This window comes from Salvelinus fontinalis, chromosome 8, assembly GCF_029448725.1.
Source record: "Salvelinus fontinalis isolate EN_2023a chromosome 8, ASM2944872v1, whole genome shotgun sequence".
Classification (NCBI taxonomy): domain Eukaryota; kingdom Metazoa; phylum Chordata; class Actinopteri; order Salmoniformes; family Salmonidae; genus Salvelinus; species Salvelinus fontinalis.
The window spans coordinates 19,068,831-19,085,143 of record NC_074672.1 but is presented as its reverse complement, the minus strand read 5'-3'; the positions used below and the strand labels follow the sequence as shown (position 1 = coordinate 19,085,143).

The 16,313-nt window shown below is 41.0% G+C and overlaps 1 protein-coding gene across 1 annotated transcript; it reads left to right on the top strand.

Annotated features, from left to right (window-relative positions):
* The first annotated feature begins 13,554 nt into the window (after positions 1 to 13,554).
* On the top strand, positions 13,555 to 16,313 carry LOC129860810 (uncharacterized). Its single transcript, XM_055931595.1, has 3 exons — positions 13,555 to 14,198; positions 14,815 to 15,016; positions 15,261 to 16,313. Exons 1-3 carry the CDS (start codon positions 14,145 to 14,147, stop codon positions 15,620 to 15,622), a joined length of 618 nt encoding a protein of 205 aa, XP_055787570.1. The 5' UTR covers positions 13,555 to 14,144; the 3' UTR covers positions 15,623 to 16,313.

Sequence of the window (16,313 nt, the reverse complement as noted above, 5' to 3'; positions counted from 1 at the left end):
GTTGGTGCAAAGTGGGTTTCCTTAGTATGTGCACTAGATGGAACTATACAACTAACACCACTAGATACCATCATTTATATTACAGTCGGTGCTATCAGGGGACCTTTTATGGAGCGACATACCTGCCAAAAGGTTGAACGTACGTATTGTTAGGATTGTAAGAAAATCCATCCGTAAATTGTTAGGATCGTAAGAAAAGCCATGCGTGAAATTTCATCTGTGAACATACAAACACCATGTTATGATTGCTGACTAACATTTTAGATGTCAGACGGAAGCCACTCCTTTGTAAAAAGGCACATGACAGCCCGCTTGGAGTTTGCAAAAAGGCGCCTAAATATAACATTCAACTACTACCAGAAATAATACAACATGTAAGAAGCTAGGCCCGGTATTTATAGCGGATTTTGAAAAGGCCTTCGATAAAGTAAGACTGGATTTTATTTATAAGACTGGATTTTTTTCCAATTTTGCTGATTTTCTTATAAAATGGGTGAAAGTAATGTATAGCGACCCCAGGTGTAAAATAGTAAATAGCGGCTACTTCTCAGAGTTTTGAATTGTCAAGATGAGTTAAATTCTTATGGCTGCAATCCCGGTAACGGGATGATATGACAACAGCCAGTGAAAGTGCAGGGCGCCAAATTCAAAACAACAGAAATCTCATAATTAAAATTCCTCAGACATACATGTTTCTTATACCATTTTAAAGGTAATCTTGTTGTTAATCCCACCAAAGTGTCTGATTTCAAATATGCTTTTCAGCAAAAGCATTACAAACGATTATGTTAGGTCACACCAAACCACAAATAAGCACAGCCATTTTTCCAGCGAAAGATAGCAGTCACAAAAAGCAGAAATATAGCTAAAAATGTATCACTAACCTTTGATGATCTTCATCAGATGACACTCATAGGACTTCATGTTACACAATACATGCATGTTGTTTGATAAAGTTCAAATTTATATAAAAAAAATCGGAGTTTACATTGACGCGTTACATTCACTAGTTCCAAAAACATCCAGTGATAGTGCATAGCCACATCGTTAGAAATACTCATCATAAATGTAGATGATAATACAAGTTATACACATGGAATTATACATATACCTCTCCTTAATGCAACCGCTGTCAGATTTAAAAAAATAAATAAAAAAAAATAAAAAATACGGAAAAAGCTAACCATGCAATAATCTGAGACGGAGCTCAGAACAAGAGTCAAATTAGCCGCCATGTTGGAGTCAACAGACACCATAAATTACATGATAAATATTCCCTTAACCTTAACTTTGATGATCATCAGAATGCACTCCCAGGAATCCCAGGTCCACAATAAATGCTTGATTTGTTCGATAATGTCCGTTATTTATGTCCAATTAGCTACTTTGGTTAGCGCGTTTGGTAAACAATTCCAAAGTCACAAAGCGCGTTCACTAAAACGTGACAATGTCCAAAAGTTCCGTAACAGTCAGTAGAAACATGCCAAACGATGTATTGAATCAATCTTTTGAATGTTGTTCAAATAAATCTTGAATAACGTTCCAACCGGAGATTTACATTGACTTCAGATGAGCGATGGAACGGAGCTGCCTCTTATTTGAAGGTGCATGGTGAAAGAATGTTCACCTCATGGCAGTGGTGACTCATTCCTGTCTCTTTCGTCCCCCCTTCACAGTAGAGTGATCAGACAAAGTTCTACAGACTGTTGACATCTAGTGGAAGCCGTAGGAAGTGAATACTCATTCATATTTCAATGGGATCTTGGTTGAAACTGGTCGAGTTTCAGAATTTCCACTTCCTGTTTGGATTTTTTCTCAGGTTTTTGCCTGCCATATGAGTTCTGTTATACTCACAGACATAATTCAAACAGTTTTAGAAACTTGAGTTTTCTATCCAATAAAAAATAATAATATGCATATATTAGTAACTGGGACTGAGGAGCAGGCCGTTTACTTTGTGCACCTTTCATCCAAGCTACTCAATACTGCCCCTGCAGCCATAAGAAGTTAAACAGGGGTGTCCACTGTCACCATATCAATTCGTTATGGCCATCGAAATGCTAGCTATTAAAATCAGATCAAATAACAACTGAGGATTAGAAATCGAAGGCTTAAAAAAAAGTATTATATTATGTCCGCAAGCTAGATCCCAGCAATGTCTCATTGAAGTTCTAGATATCATAATTAGGTTTTAGTCCAGAAATGCTAAGTGAACAATTTCCAAATGCCTGAAGGTACCACGTTCATCTGTAAAAACAATAGTACGCAAGTATAAACACCATGGGACCACGCAGCCGTCATACCGCTCAGGAAGGAGACGCGTCCTGTCTCCTAGAGATGAACGTACTTTAGTGCGAGAAGTGCAAATCAATCCCAGAACAGCAAAGAACTTTGAAGATGCTGGAGGAAACGGGTACAAAAGTATCTATATCCACAGTAAATTGAGTCCTATATCAACATAACCTGAAAGGCCGCTCAGCAAGGAAGAAGCCACTGCTCCAAAACCGCCATAGAAAAGCCAGACTTAGGGTTTGCAACTGCACATGGGGACAAAGATCGTAATTTTGAGAAATGTCCTCTGGTCTGATGAAACAAAAATGGAACTGTTTGGCCATAATGACCATCGTTATGTTTGGAGGAAAAAGGGGTAGGCTTGCAAGCCAAAGGACACCATCCCAACCGTGAAGCACGGGGGTGGCATCATCATGTTGTGGACTGGTGCACTTCACAAAATAGATGGCATCATGAGGATGGAAAATGATGTGGATATATTGAAGCAACATCTCAAGACATCAGTCAGGAAGTTAAAGCTTGGTCGCAAATGGGTCTTCCAAATGGACAATGACCCCAAGCATACTTCCAAAGTTGTGGCAAAATGGCTAAAGGACAAGAAAGTCAAGGTATTGGAGTGGCCATCACAAAGCATTGACCTCAATCCTATAGAACATTTGTGGGCAGAACTGAAAAAGCGTAGGTGAGCAAGGAAGCCTACAAACCTGACTCAGTTATGCCAGCTCTTTCAGGAGGAATGGGCCAAAATTCACCCAACTTATTGTGGAAAGCTTGTGGAAGGCTACCCAAAACGTTTGACCCAAGTTAAACAATTTAAAGGCAATGCTACCAAATACTAATTGAGTGTATGTAAACTTCTGACCCACTGGGAATGGGATGAAATAAATAAAAGCTGAAATAAATCACTCTACTATTATTCTGACATTTCACATTCTTAAAATAAAGTGGTGATCCTAAATCACCTAAAACAGAACATTTTTAAGAGGATTAAATGTCAGGAATTGTGAAACTGAGTTTAAATGTATTTGGCTAAGGTGTATGTAAACTTCCGACTTCAACTGTATATATTGAATAGGGTGGGTTGAGATCATTAAATATAAAAGCACTAAACCTCTCTCTAAAAGCTTCACTTATTCAAAAGTTTTACTTGAACCCTAAATGGTTCTCAAGTAGATTACTAAGAAAAGCTTACCCATTGTTTAAAATTGCCTTTGTGCAGATTGCCATGTCATTTTTTCAAAGTATCGCTCTTTTTCAAATAAGCATTGCAAAGCTGGCTACACTTTCATTCCCCTGAAAAGATAGAACAAATATTATGGCTGAACTCAAATGTGCTGGTTGATAATATACATGTTTTTATTTTATTTTTGTTTTTTTTATTTCACCTTTTATTTAACCAGGTAGGCTAGTTGAGAACAAGTTCTAATTTGCAACTGCGACCTGGCCAAGATAAAGCATAGCAGTGTGAACAGACAACAACACAGAGTTACACATGGAGTAAACAATAAACAAGTCAATAACACAGTAGGAAGAAAACAAAATGAGTCTATATACATTGTGTGCAAAAGGCATGAGGTAGGCAATAAATAGGCCATAGGAGCGAATAATTACAATTTAGCAGATTAACACTGGAGTGATAAATCATCAGATGATCATGAGCAAGTAGAGATACTGGTGTGCAAAAGAGCAGAAAAGTAAATAAATAAAAACAGTAAGGGGATGAGGTAGGTAAATTGGGTGGGCTGTTTACAGATGGACTATGTACAGCTGCAGCGATCGGTTAGCTGCTCAGATAGCAGATGTTTAAAGTTGGTGAGGGAAATAAAAGTCTCCAACTTCAGCGATTTTTGCAATTCGTTCCAGTCACAGGCAGCAGAGAACTGGAAGGACAGGCGGCCAAATGAGGTGTTGGCTTTTGGGATGATCAGTGAGATATAACTGCTGGAGCGCGTGCTACGGGTGGGTGTAGATATCGTGACCAGTGAACTGAGATAAGGCGGAGCTTTACCTAGCATGGACTTATAGATGACCTGGAGCCAGTGGGTCTGGCGACTAGAGCATACAGGTCCCAGTGGTGGGTGGTATAAGGTGTTTTAGTAACAAAACGGATGGCACTATGATAAACTGCATCTAGTTTGCTGAGTAGAGTATTGGAAGCTATTTTGTAGATGACATCGCTGAAGTCGAGGATCGGTAGGATAGTCAGTTTTACTATGGTGAGTTTGGCGCCGTGAGTGAAGGAGGCTTTGTTGCGAAATAGAAAGCTGATTCTTGATTTGAATTTGGATTGGAGATGTTTAATATGAGTCTGGAAGGAGAGTTTACAGTCTAGCCAGACACCTAGGTATTTATAGATGTCCACATATTCTAGGTCGGAACCGTCCAGGGTGGTGATGCTAGTCGGGTGGGCGGGTGCAGGCAGCGAACGGTTGAAAAGCATGCATTTGGTTTTACTAGTGTTTAAGAGCAGTTGGAGGCCACGGAAGGAGTGTTGTATGGCATTGAAGCTCGTTTGGAGGTTAGATAGCACAGTGTCCAAAGAAGAGCCAGAAGTATACAGAATGGTGTCGTCTGCGTAGAGGTGGATCAGGGAATCGCCCGCAGCAAGAGCAACATCATTGATATATACAGAGAAAAGAGTCGGCCCGAGAATTGAACCCTGTGGTACCCCCATAGACTGCCAGAGGACCGGACAACATGCCCTCCGATTTGACACACTGAACTCTGTCTGCAAAGTAGTTGGTGAACCAGGCAAGGCAGTCATCAGAAAAATCGAGGCTACTGAGTCTGCCGATAAGAACATGGTGATTGACAGAGGCGAAAGCCTTGGCCAGGTCGATGAAGACGGCTGCACAGTACTGTCTTTTATCAATGGCGGTTATGATATCGTTTAGTACCTTGAGTGTGGCTGAGGTGCACCCGTGACCGGCTCGGGAACCGGATTGCACAGCGGAGAAGGTATGATGGGATTCGAGATGGTCAGTGATCTGTTTATTAACTTGGCTTTCGAAGATCTTAGATAGGCAGGGCAGGATGGAAATAGGTCTGTAACAGTTTGGATCCAGGGTGTCTCCCCCTTTGAAGAGGGGGATGACAGCGGCAGCTTTCCAATCCTTGGGGATCTCAGACGATATGAAAGACAGGTTGAACAGGCTGGTAATAGGGGTTGCGACAATGGTGGCGGATAGTTTCAGAAATAGAGGGTCTAGATTGTCAAGCCCAGCTGATTTGTATGGGTCCAGGTTTTGCAGCTCTTTCAGGAGATCTGCTATCTGGATTTGGGTAAAGGAGAAGCTGGGGACGCTTGGGCGAGATGCTGCGGGGTGGGGGCGGAGCTGTTGGCCGAGGTTGGAGTAGCCAGGTGGAAGGCATGGCCAGCCGTTGAGTTTTCGATTATCATGGATTTATCGGTGGTGACCGTGTTACCTAGCTTCAGTGCAGTGGGCAGCTGGGAGGAGGTGCTCTTGTTCTCCATTGACTTAAGTGTCCCAGAACTTTTTGGAGTTAGAGCTACAGGATGCAAATTTCTGCTTGAAAAAGCTAGCCTTTGCTTTCCTGACTGACTGCGTGTATTGGTTCCTGAATTCCCTGAACAATTGCATATCGCGGGGACTATTCGATGCTATTGCAGTCCGCCACAGGATGTTTTTGTGCTGGTCGAGGGCAGTCAGGTCTGGAATGAACCAAGGGCTATATCTGTTCTTAGTTCTGTGTTTTTTGAATGGGGCATGCTTATCTAAGATGGATTTATTGGAAAAATGTTTGAAAAGGTTATTCTGGTTTTTAAATTATATTGTAAATGGGAATGGTAGTTATATATTTATTGGAGTTATCAGAATTGTATGGGAAGGTCTACTCAATCAAATATTACAACCAATTGATTACAGCATTACCCCAAAAATGGAGGTGGCAGTGGGAGGAGGTAGGGAACCGGTTTGTCTGCCCAATTTAAAGGATCAAAACTGGCAGAGGAATAAAAATAGCATAAATAGGAAAGTATACCAGTTTTGTTTGAGGACCAGGATGTTGACAGCTGTGCCACACCGATTGCATGGCACAGGGTGTATGACGCAAGATTCAAGACTTTGTGCTTTTCAGCAAAAATTGTTATATAGAATTCTTGCCACCAACAAAATGTTGAATATTTGGGGTATACAATCATCGCAGCTCTGCAGATTTTGTTGTGAGGATACAGAATCAAGACCATTTATTCTGGTATTGCCCTCCGCTAGCCTGTTTCTAGTATCAGGTTCAGGAATGGCTGAAAATGCATAACATTTATCTAAAATTGACCCTAGAAATAGTACTGTTCGGAGATCTGGAGAGACTGGGTCAGTCAATTACTAATACTCTCAGTAAAAGTATTTATCTTCAACTCTGGATTCGATTTGATAGATTCAAATTGTACGTTAAACATCATAGCATAGTTGAAATATATATGGTGCATAGAAATCCGAAGAGGGTGGCCAGCAGAGATAGATGGGATTGGCTGAGGGAAGCTGGGGGTTGAGATGTGGAATTGGAGAGGAGTTGCTGGGTGGGGGATGGAATGAGTCAAAGATAAAAGTACCAAAAAATAAAACAACAAAAAGTAAGTTTTAATGACACTTAGGGGGAGTGTTGTTACAGCTAATGCCTGTTTGCCTGAGGCTGATGCCGTGCAGGTGTTTGTACACATTCAAATGTGCACATACATGGACACACACACACATGTAAATAGTGCCATACACACACTTAAACATATTCAGTTGGCCTTGCTGTTATGATTTTTGTTGTCCTTGATGTCTTTTCTCTTGCATTGTTTTCTGTTTTCCTTGTCTTTTCATTTTGTTGCTGCATTGGGGACGGGGTCTTGGGGGTGGGGAATGGAATATTATAATTTCTCGGGGGGGGGGGGGGCTCGGATGGTTGCGGGGCAGCTCTTGAGGAACTGTGGGGGGGATCTTGGAGGGCTAGTGGCCTGGAAGTTGGGTGCTTGGGCTGATGGATCGCTGGTTTGGATCCCCGTTTTTGACCTTGTGGGAGATCTGTCAAAGTGCCCTTGAGCAGGGCGTTGACCCTGGTTGCTTCTGTGTGTCGCTCTGGATGGGAGTTATATGACGTAGTTGTTGAGCGGCTTCAATGCAAGTATTTTAAATAAATTAAATATATATATTTTTTTTAAGCCACCTAAGAAACAAGATTCTTTGGTCTGATGAAACCAAGATTAAACTCTTTGGCCTGAATGCCAAGCGTCACGTCTGGAGGAAACCTGGCACCATCGCTACAGTGAAGCATGGTGGTGGCAGCATCATGCTGTGGGGATGTTTTTCAGCGGCAGGGACTGGGAGACCGAGGCATCGAGGCAAAGATGAACGGCGCAAAGTACAGAGATCCTTGATGAAAACCTGCACCAGAGAGCCAAGGACCTCAGACTGGGGGCGAAGATTCACCTTCCATCAGGACAACGGCCATAAGCACACAGCCAAGACAACGCAGGAGTGGCTTCGAGGCAAGTCTCTGAATGTAGTTCATTGGCCCAGCCAGAGCCCAAACTTGAACCCGATCGAACATCTCTGGAGAGACCTGAAAGTAGCTGTGCAGCAACGCTCTCCATCCAACCTGACAGAGCTTGAGAAGATCTGCAGAGAAGGATGGGAGAAAATCCACAAATACAGGTGTGCCAAGTTTGTAGCGTCATACCCAAGAAAACGTGATGCTGTAACCACTGTCAAAGGTGCTTCAACAAAGTACTGAGTAAAGGGTCTGAATACTGATGTAAATGTTATATTTCAGTTTATTTTGAATAAATTAGCAAAAAAATCTAAACCTGTTTTTGCTTTGTCATTATGGGGTATTGTGTGTAGATTGAGGGAATTTGTTTTTTTTAATACATTTTAGACTAAGGCTGTAACATATTAACAAAATGTGGGAAAAATGTGGACATCGCCATGCATGCACCTGATCAAAATATGACTAATTTAATATTGCACCATCGCATTCTCTGGGCTCTGTCTGCAATCATAACCAGTAAATATCTACCAGGAAAAATGAAACAGAATATGAATTATGTAAGACCACTGGAGTCTTTGCCATTCAAAATATTGTGGATTTTGATGTTTATTTCATCATGCAAAATCTTGCCAAAGCATATTCTGTAGGAGGGGTTAATATGAATTAAAAATAATTTAATATGGACTTTGAAATGAACACGGGAGAGGTTAAGTCTGGCAATCTTGTTCCCACACTTTACAATAACGCTGATGCGGTGTTCTTAGGTAGTCTCCGTATAGGCTATTCCCTCCATTGCGACACTGCTGCCCAGTTGAAGAGCTTGTGATCTCCATGCAGCACCATAGCACCATGCGCCTTCAGAAAAGCACCCCTCAACCTCAGATGATGCCCTTCTGGAGGCATGCAACCATAGTCATATCTTCATTTAGGCCTATTTGTCTACTAGCCAAATAAAGTGAAAAGCCTGCATGATACGTGCAACTCGTCATTCTAACATATTTCAACATTTCATTAATTCAGTTCAGTCAGTATGTAATCCATTGTCATTTGTCTGAGTTGCAATAGGAACTAAATCAAAGAGAATAGAACATATACATTTGTTTATTGAAATCCATGTGTGTATTCAAAATTATCTAAATTCAAGTTCTTTAGCCTATCACTTTAATAATTCAATGTTTAACTTTACAAATAAAAAATACGGGGCCTTCATCTTGCAGGCATTGCAATTTAGGCTATCATTTTGGATACTGGTGTCTTGCAGAATATTTTTAGAACTCTGTGTTTATAACTGTTTTTATTATAGGGCTCCCTTTAAAAAGACACCCTAGCTCACAAGCCTCTAAATATTTTTTTTTACAAAATAGTTGAAGAAGCATGTGCAGTGGCTGATAGAGAAAACAGATCTGGCAATAAGAATAGGCTATAGATAGTCTTGACTATTTGGGACCCCTTGATGGAGATCAAATCAAATTTTATAACCTCTGTGTGATGGGACTGTGCAACGTAAATAGCTATATCGAGCCTACATACAGAGTGGAAATCACTAATACCACAGTCAATATGCCTAATATAAGTCCTACAGTCCGTGCTCCCAAATACTGGAAAGTGTGATTCATTAGGTTAAATGATCACCACAGTAGCCCCACACAGCTATAAAAAATAAGATGCAATTATATGGCCATTAAATAACACACAACAGCATGACATATTGAGATAGAAGAATAGGCCTAAATCATATTTACTTTCTATTTTGCAGCTCAGGTGGTTATTCTAGACAAAGTTCTTCTCTTTATCATTCTCATACAAGTCATTTGCTGAAGGCCCAGGCCTGTGCTACACTATCTAAATTGTAATTATTTCGCCTCTGGCCTATTTATTGCCTTACCTCCCTACTCTTCTACATTTGCACACACTGTACATAGATGTTTCTATTGTGTTATTGACTGTACGTTTGTTTGTGTAACTCTGTGTTGTTTTTGTCGCACTGCTTTTTTTTTTATCTTGGCCAGGTCGCAGTTGTAAAAGAGAACTTGTTCTCAACTAACTGGCCTACCTGGTTAAATAAAGTTGAAATAAAAATGTATATAACGTCGTTATTGAATGCAGTTCTAAAACAAGCTCTGGACTTTAATTTTGGAAATGAAACCGGAAGCTGCAAAGCAACTAACATCTAGGCTACAGTTGTTTGATTGACTAGCTGACTTCGACTAGCTACGTTCGGTTAATGTCCTTTGCAGATGCCTTATTACTGACAAAAGTACGCATAAAAAAGATCTGCAAACGAGTACAGGGAGACGTAAAGTAAAAATTGAGCGTGTAAATTGGGATGTAAGCACAACCCTCACCTGTGGACGTCGGGCCCTCATACCACCCTCATGGAGTCTGTTTCTGACCGTTTGAGCAGACACATGCACATTTGTGGCCTGCTGGAGGTCATTTTGCAGGGCTCTGGTAGTGCTCCTCCTTGCACAAAGGTGGAGGTAGCGGTCCTGCTGCTGGGTTGTTGCCCTCCTACGGCCTCCTCCACGTCTCCTGATGTACTGGCCTGTCTCCTGGTAGCGCCTTCATGCTCTGGACACTACGCTGACAGACACAGCAAACCTTCTTGCCACAGCTCGCATTGATGTGCCATCCTGGATGAGCTGCACTACCTGAGCCACTTGTGTGGGTTGTAGACTCCGTCTCATGCTATCACTAGAGTGAAAGCACCGCCAGCATTCAAAGTGACCAAAACATCAGCCAGGAAGCATAGGAACTGAGAAGTGGTCTGTGGTCACCACCTGCAGAATCACTCCTTTATTGGGGGTGTCTTGCTAATTGCCTATAATTTCCACCTTTTGTCTATTCCATTTGCATAACAGCATGTGAAATTTATTGTCAATCAGTGTTGCTTCCTAAGTGGACAGTTTGATTTCACAGAAGTGTGATTGACTTGGAGTTACATTGTGTTGTTTAAGTGTTCCCTTTATTTTTTTGAGCAGTGTATATTACAGAAACACTACAGACAAGACAGAACTGTTCGATCTGAACAGCCATTCAGTGGTCCTGGTAGTCTGGGTAGAATAAGACCAGAAGAGAACATGAGCAAAATTGAAAAAAAAAAAAGACAAGTATATGTGAAATACTTAACATAATAAAGAAATATAGATTATATTATAATAGAGATTATATTATGTAGTTACCACTTATACCAACCTAATCTGTATATTTCTCAGAAGAATGTATCTTCTTCAGGATTGCTCTGTCTTTGGCCAGCTTCTCCATGAACTCCTGGCGGGGGAGGTTGAAGTTTGTCTTCACAATAAGCATAGCCTTGATGGTAGGAACAGTGAACCTATTTCTTGCTGCTGTCCATATCATTCATTTGGGAGAACACTCTCTCGACTGGTGCATTACTTCCAGGTAAGCACATGACAACAGACGCTAATCTAGCCAGGGTAGTGTGTGGGATGTCGTTCTCTTTGAAGTGGGTAACCACCGTGCTCCATCTCTGACTAAGCAGTGTCTCAGATGGTTTCCATTCTTCAAGCGATCCCCCCCATTAGGAACTCTTGCAGGCCAGTAACCTCGTAAAACAATGCATCCTCATTGATGGTCACATTGGGGCATTTTTCCTGCAGTGTGCCTGCTGCATCTCTTCACGCTGAGGTTGCCTTTTTAAAAGGAGACCATGTAAATCTTTTAGACTATCTGTGTGCTTTCCCCATGCTTGCAAGTAGTTCACAGCCGTAATGAAGAATGATTGGGATGTTTTGACAAAGCTCTCTTTAGACATTGCTCCATTTCCCTCTAGCTCTCTCAGAAGTCCTCTGACCAAAACTGGAATGATGTCATCACGTCTTGCAGTCAATTTTGCCTCAATGTTTCTCAGAATTGCAGCTGACTCCACAGCACAGCGGTCCTGGCCTTCAAGCATCTACGGTCAAGTTTCCATGGACAAAGGCCAGCCAAAGTTCAGTCAGTGGATCTTCGAACATTGTTCGCAGGACAACAGGGTATTTGTCTTCAGAAAGAAAAAAGGATTTCAATGGCACATACCTTTTCAGCACTCTTTCTAGAGCAGGGAGCATGGACATCCAGCAAACATTGTTGTGTCCTAAAATGGTATGGTACTCCTGGCCAACAAACTCACAAAAGCTCTTCAGTCATTCTACTCTGACGGTGAAAATATGAAAATATCTTTGTGAGCAGGTACAGGGAATCATAATCAAAGCTGTTCTGTCTGTGTTATGAATGATGTTGGCAGGACAACCTAAGCCAATCACCTCCCGCCGCAGAGCATTTTTAACTTTGGTATGGGCATTGACTCTCCCCAGCCTATTCAGTCCTCCAAAGTTGGTATTTGTGTTGTCGGCAGAGAATGCCACGACTTTGTTTTGCAGGTTACATTTTTGGATGAACACCAGGACCTCAGCTGCAATCTCCTCTGCTGTTTCTCCTTTCAATTAAACAAAATCAAGCAGTTTTGTTTCCATAGATGTGTTGCCACCATATATCTTACAATATCTGACTACTATTGGCAGCAGCTTTACATGTCCATGATTGGACGCATCAATGGACAGGGACACAAATTCAACCTGGTCTAGGTCCTGTGTTACCAAAGTAGTTGCCCATGGCGCTAACACGTTACTCACTATGGCTTCACATTTTGTCCTAGCACATGTAAACTTTGGCTCATAAAGCTTTCGTGTCAGTTATGCTGTGCAGTCTGTAACTATGATTGTGTCGCATAGTGTGGTATGCAAAGACACCGTCATGCACAGCTAAATCATATTCTTCTTGAGAAGGCTCTACCTTCTTGAAGAATATGGTGATAGAGGGCATACCAACACGTGCAATCAGAGAGGCTTTATGCTTTTTTGTCTGTTGATGTTCTACCACTGCCATTCTCCTCCCGCTGCCAATTGAAAAAGAAGAATTACAAAGGGTGCAGTTAACCATTCTATCGTCTTGACCTGAGCGTATAAATGGAAATTCTCTCATCATGTTGTCATTGAAATGGCATTTCTGTTTCTTGGAAAGAGCCATTGTACCTCCTCTGTCTGCTCTTCTTCACTCTCCTTGTGTCACTCTTCTTACTCTCTTAACTTTTTCTTCTCCACTCGTCTTCCTGCTCTTTCTTCCTTTCCTTCTCTTTACCTTTCCATCTCACTCTTCCACACTCTCCTCGCTTCACTCTTTTTACTCCCTTATTTTTTCCTTTTCCAATCTTTAATAATAAATAGTACACGATTAGATAAAATACTTTGGTTAACAGATTCCCATTGCTTGCCTCATTTTTGTATTTTATCTCAAAAACATTGTTTGGAATAATAAATTGGCAGGCTCTAATCATATCTTTACCTTTCCTCCTCTATCTCTTTCACTCTTCCTATCCAGTCTTCCTCCTCTCCTTCCTCTCCACTCTCTAACAGAAAACATTATGCTAATGTTAACCATGAAAATTTCAAAATATATTTTCACACTACTTATAATGCCAACCATTAAAACTGTAATCTACAAATAAATATTATCATAATTCTGCATTAATTTAATATAATCATATTTTCAAAATAGCCCGTCCACTGCATGTTTACATGTGATTTTTTTAAACCTAGCTAACGTTACCATGACAGTAGCTGGCTAACCTAGCTAGACAACTTAGTCGACCTAGCTAATGTTAGCTAGCATAACCTATTTAAAACCTCATAAAGCAGAGCATCTATCTATATAATAAGTTGTGACATTATAACATCATTAGCTAGTATCTCAAACGAGTGTAATTTACCTGGCTTGAAAATACGTTTGTGGTGATGTTATGGATTCACTTGACACTTGCTAGCTTATGGCCGAGTTTTCCACAGCAGTTTTCTCTAAAACTATCGCGAACAAGTAGTTAGAAGAAGAGTGAATGAAGCTGATACAGCTAGCAGTCCCCTCTGCTGGCAAAAACATGCACAACGTGATTGAGACGTCAACCGGTAGACTCTGCTACCCGGTCTTTCTTGCCACGTAAAATATTATTTAACTTTGTAGTCTGTTTTTAACGCACAGTCGGGGACAGGCCACTAAAAATGGGGACTGTCCCCGGAAAACGGGGACGTCTGGTCACCCTAAGTCCGCAATGCTGCTGTATCGAATCCTCGAGCTGACAAGGTAAAACATCTGTCGTTCTGCCGCTGAGCAAGCCAGGCGGTCATTGTAATACGAATTGGTTCTTAAATTGACTGGTCTAATTAAATTTGGAAAAAATTGACATCCCTTGGCGCCCCCTGACAACCGTGAGTCGAGGACATTTCTGGTTGCGACAACCAATCATATCGACGTCTGCAACCAAGAATAGCACTCGCCAAAAACGCCAGCGTGTTTTCTTTCTTTTCATGGCGGGACCTTTAAACGCTAGAAGAGGACCATGGAAAAATATATTTCCTCAGGTAATGTTGTTCGCCAATTATCTTTATTTTCTGAAGTAACGTTAGCTACAATTTTTGTTCTCTGCTGTTTTCATTGATTATCATCGATCGAAATATCTAGCAGGTAAGATCAGTGTATTAAGCTACAGTAATATGTTAGCACGATTCGGTTAACAAGATTTACAGTGTAGCTACAGTAACGCTATCTAACGCATTAGTAAACTGGTGTTTTGACAGACACAGGTTATCGAAGTAACGTAACGTTAGCTAGTTTAACGTATGATGACTCTGACCATCAAAATAGTCTGTTATTAACCCCACTATTTACATACTAATCTGGAGTTATTATTTGAATGAATGATGTGTATGGAAATAATAGATAAGTAAAACAAAGGATCGTCTTTTGATGGTGTTTAATCTATTGATCTAATTAAATTAATAGTTCTACTTTTTAGCCCTTCCAGCCTGTATTTGAAGTATTTATAGTGATGACTACCATTTTAATTGATATACTAGACCTACACAGTATGTCTCATGTGATATGATGACCTGTTCTTTGGGAAATTTGTCATCAATACATTATTTATCGTGTGGGGATGTTGTTGTATTTTGATGGAGAGATGTATGCCCTCCCAAGGGATGCAACACATTTTGCCTGATGTGGACTATAAGTGGGCATTGCTCAGGTGGTCGGGAATGGGATTCCAGAGATGGACTTTGCCAGCCAGGGTTGACAAAATGTGGTGGGACCACCTTCCACCACCACCTGCAGCTCAGTAGAGATGGAAAGGTACTTTGCCCGTCATCTGCTGCTCTGGATGCCCAGGAAGCTCTGGCAGGTAAAGTTGTAGTGCCCGCATTCTGTGCAGTAGGAAGGTCATCAGTTGGAACATATGGTTCCTTACACTGTTCCACGCAAATACACTGGTAATGGAAATATAATTTAAATGTAATTGACAATCTAATGCATCTTTGATATTTAATACAAACAGCAACACATTTCTCTTTGTGAAATGTTATTATAGAATTTTTATATTCTTAGTCTGGTGTATTCTCATATTTATGTTGGTTTTTTTTCTTTAGGGGAGCTGATAGGTTTGGAGTACCTCTTCGATCAGACTGGTTTGCTGCTGCAGGATTACAAGGCTGCCATTGAGGAACTGGAGACCGGTGATCCTGATGTCCAAGGGGAGAATGATGAGGGCTTTGTGGAGCTTGTGGAATTTCAGGGCCTGACAGTTCCAGTGCTAGAGACAGCCCTACTTGTTGGCACCTTTCATCCTACTCCCACTCCCTCTACCAGCATCCAATCCACAGCTGCATCAGTCAGTCCCCTGTCCTCCACTCCTGTACGGGCTACTCCACCACCTGGGCCTCTGTCCTCCACACTTGTGCTTGTCAGTCCCTTGTCCTACGTTCCTGTTCGGGCTAACATTACTCCTTAGTCCATGGACCATAAATGTTTTTTTTAAAGTGTGATTTGGCTCTGGCAGTCAAAACAGCCAAATACTCAATCTAAAGGATTGGGATAGTGAAATGTTTTGTTGTTTCGGCTCTGTACTCCAGCACTTTGGATTTGCAATGATACAAAGTGCAGACTGTCAGCTTTAATTTGAGGGTATTTTCATCCATATTATAGCACTTTTTATTACAGTACTTTTTGTACATAGTCCCCACATTTAAGTGGAACCAAAAGTATTGGGATAAATTAACTTATGTGTATTAAGGTAGTAAAAAGTTTAGCATTTGGTCCCATATTCCTAGCACGCAATGATTACATCAAGCTTGTGACTCAACAAATAGTAGCTCTTTGTTTTGGTTGTGTTTCAGATTATTTTGTGCCCAATAGAAATGACTGGTAAATAATGTATTGTGTCATTTAGGAGTCAATTATTGTAAATAAGAATAGAATATGTTTCTAAACACTTCTACATTAATGTGGATGCTAACAGGACTACGGATAGTCCTGATGAATTGTGATGAATGAGAAAGTTAGACGCACAAATATCATTCCCCCAAGACTTGCTGTATGACAAGGGCTATGTTGAGAGGTAGCTTGCAAATAAGCATTTCATTGCACTGTTTACACTGCGCTGTATTCTGTATATATGATTAATAAAATTGGATTTTATTTTA

Bases quoted from the DNA above. Each gene is read 5' to 3' on its own strand.
- LOC129860810 (XM_055931595.1), top strand. From the start codon at position 14,145: ATGGCGGGACCTTTAAACGCTAGAAGAGGACCATGGAAAAATATATTT. The intron at 14,199-14,814 runs GTAATGTTGTTC...TGCCCTCCCAAG, and splicing joins GGAAAAATATATTTCCTCAG to GGATGCAACACATTTTGCCT. The intron at 15,017-15,260 runs GTAAAGTTGTAG...TTTTTTCTTTAG, and splicing joins TGCCCAGGAAGCTCTGGCAG to GGGAGCTGATAGGTTTGGAG.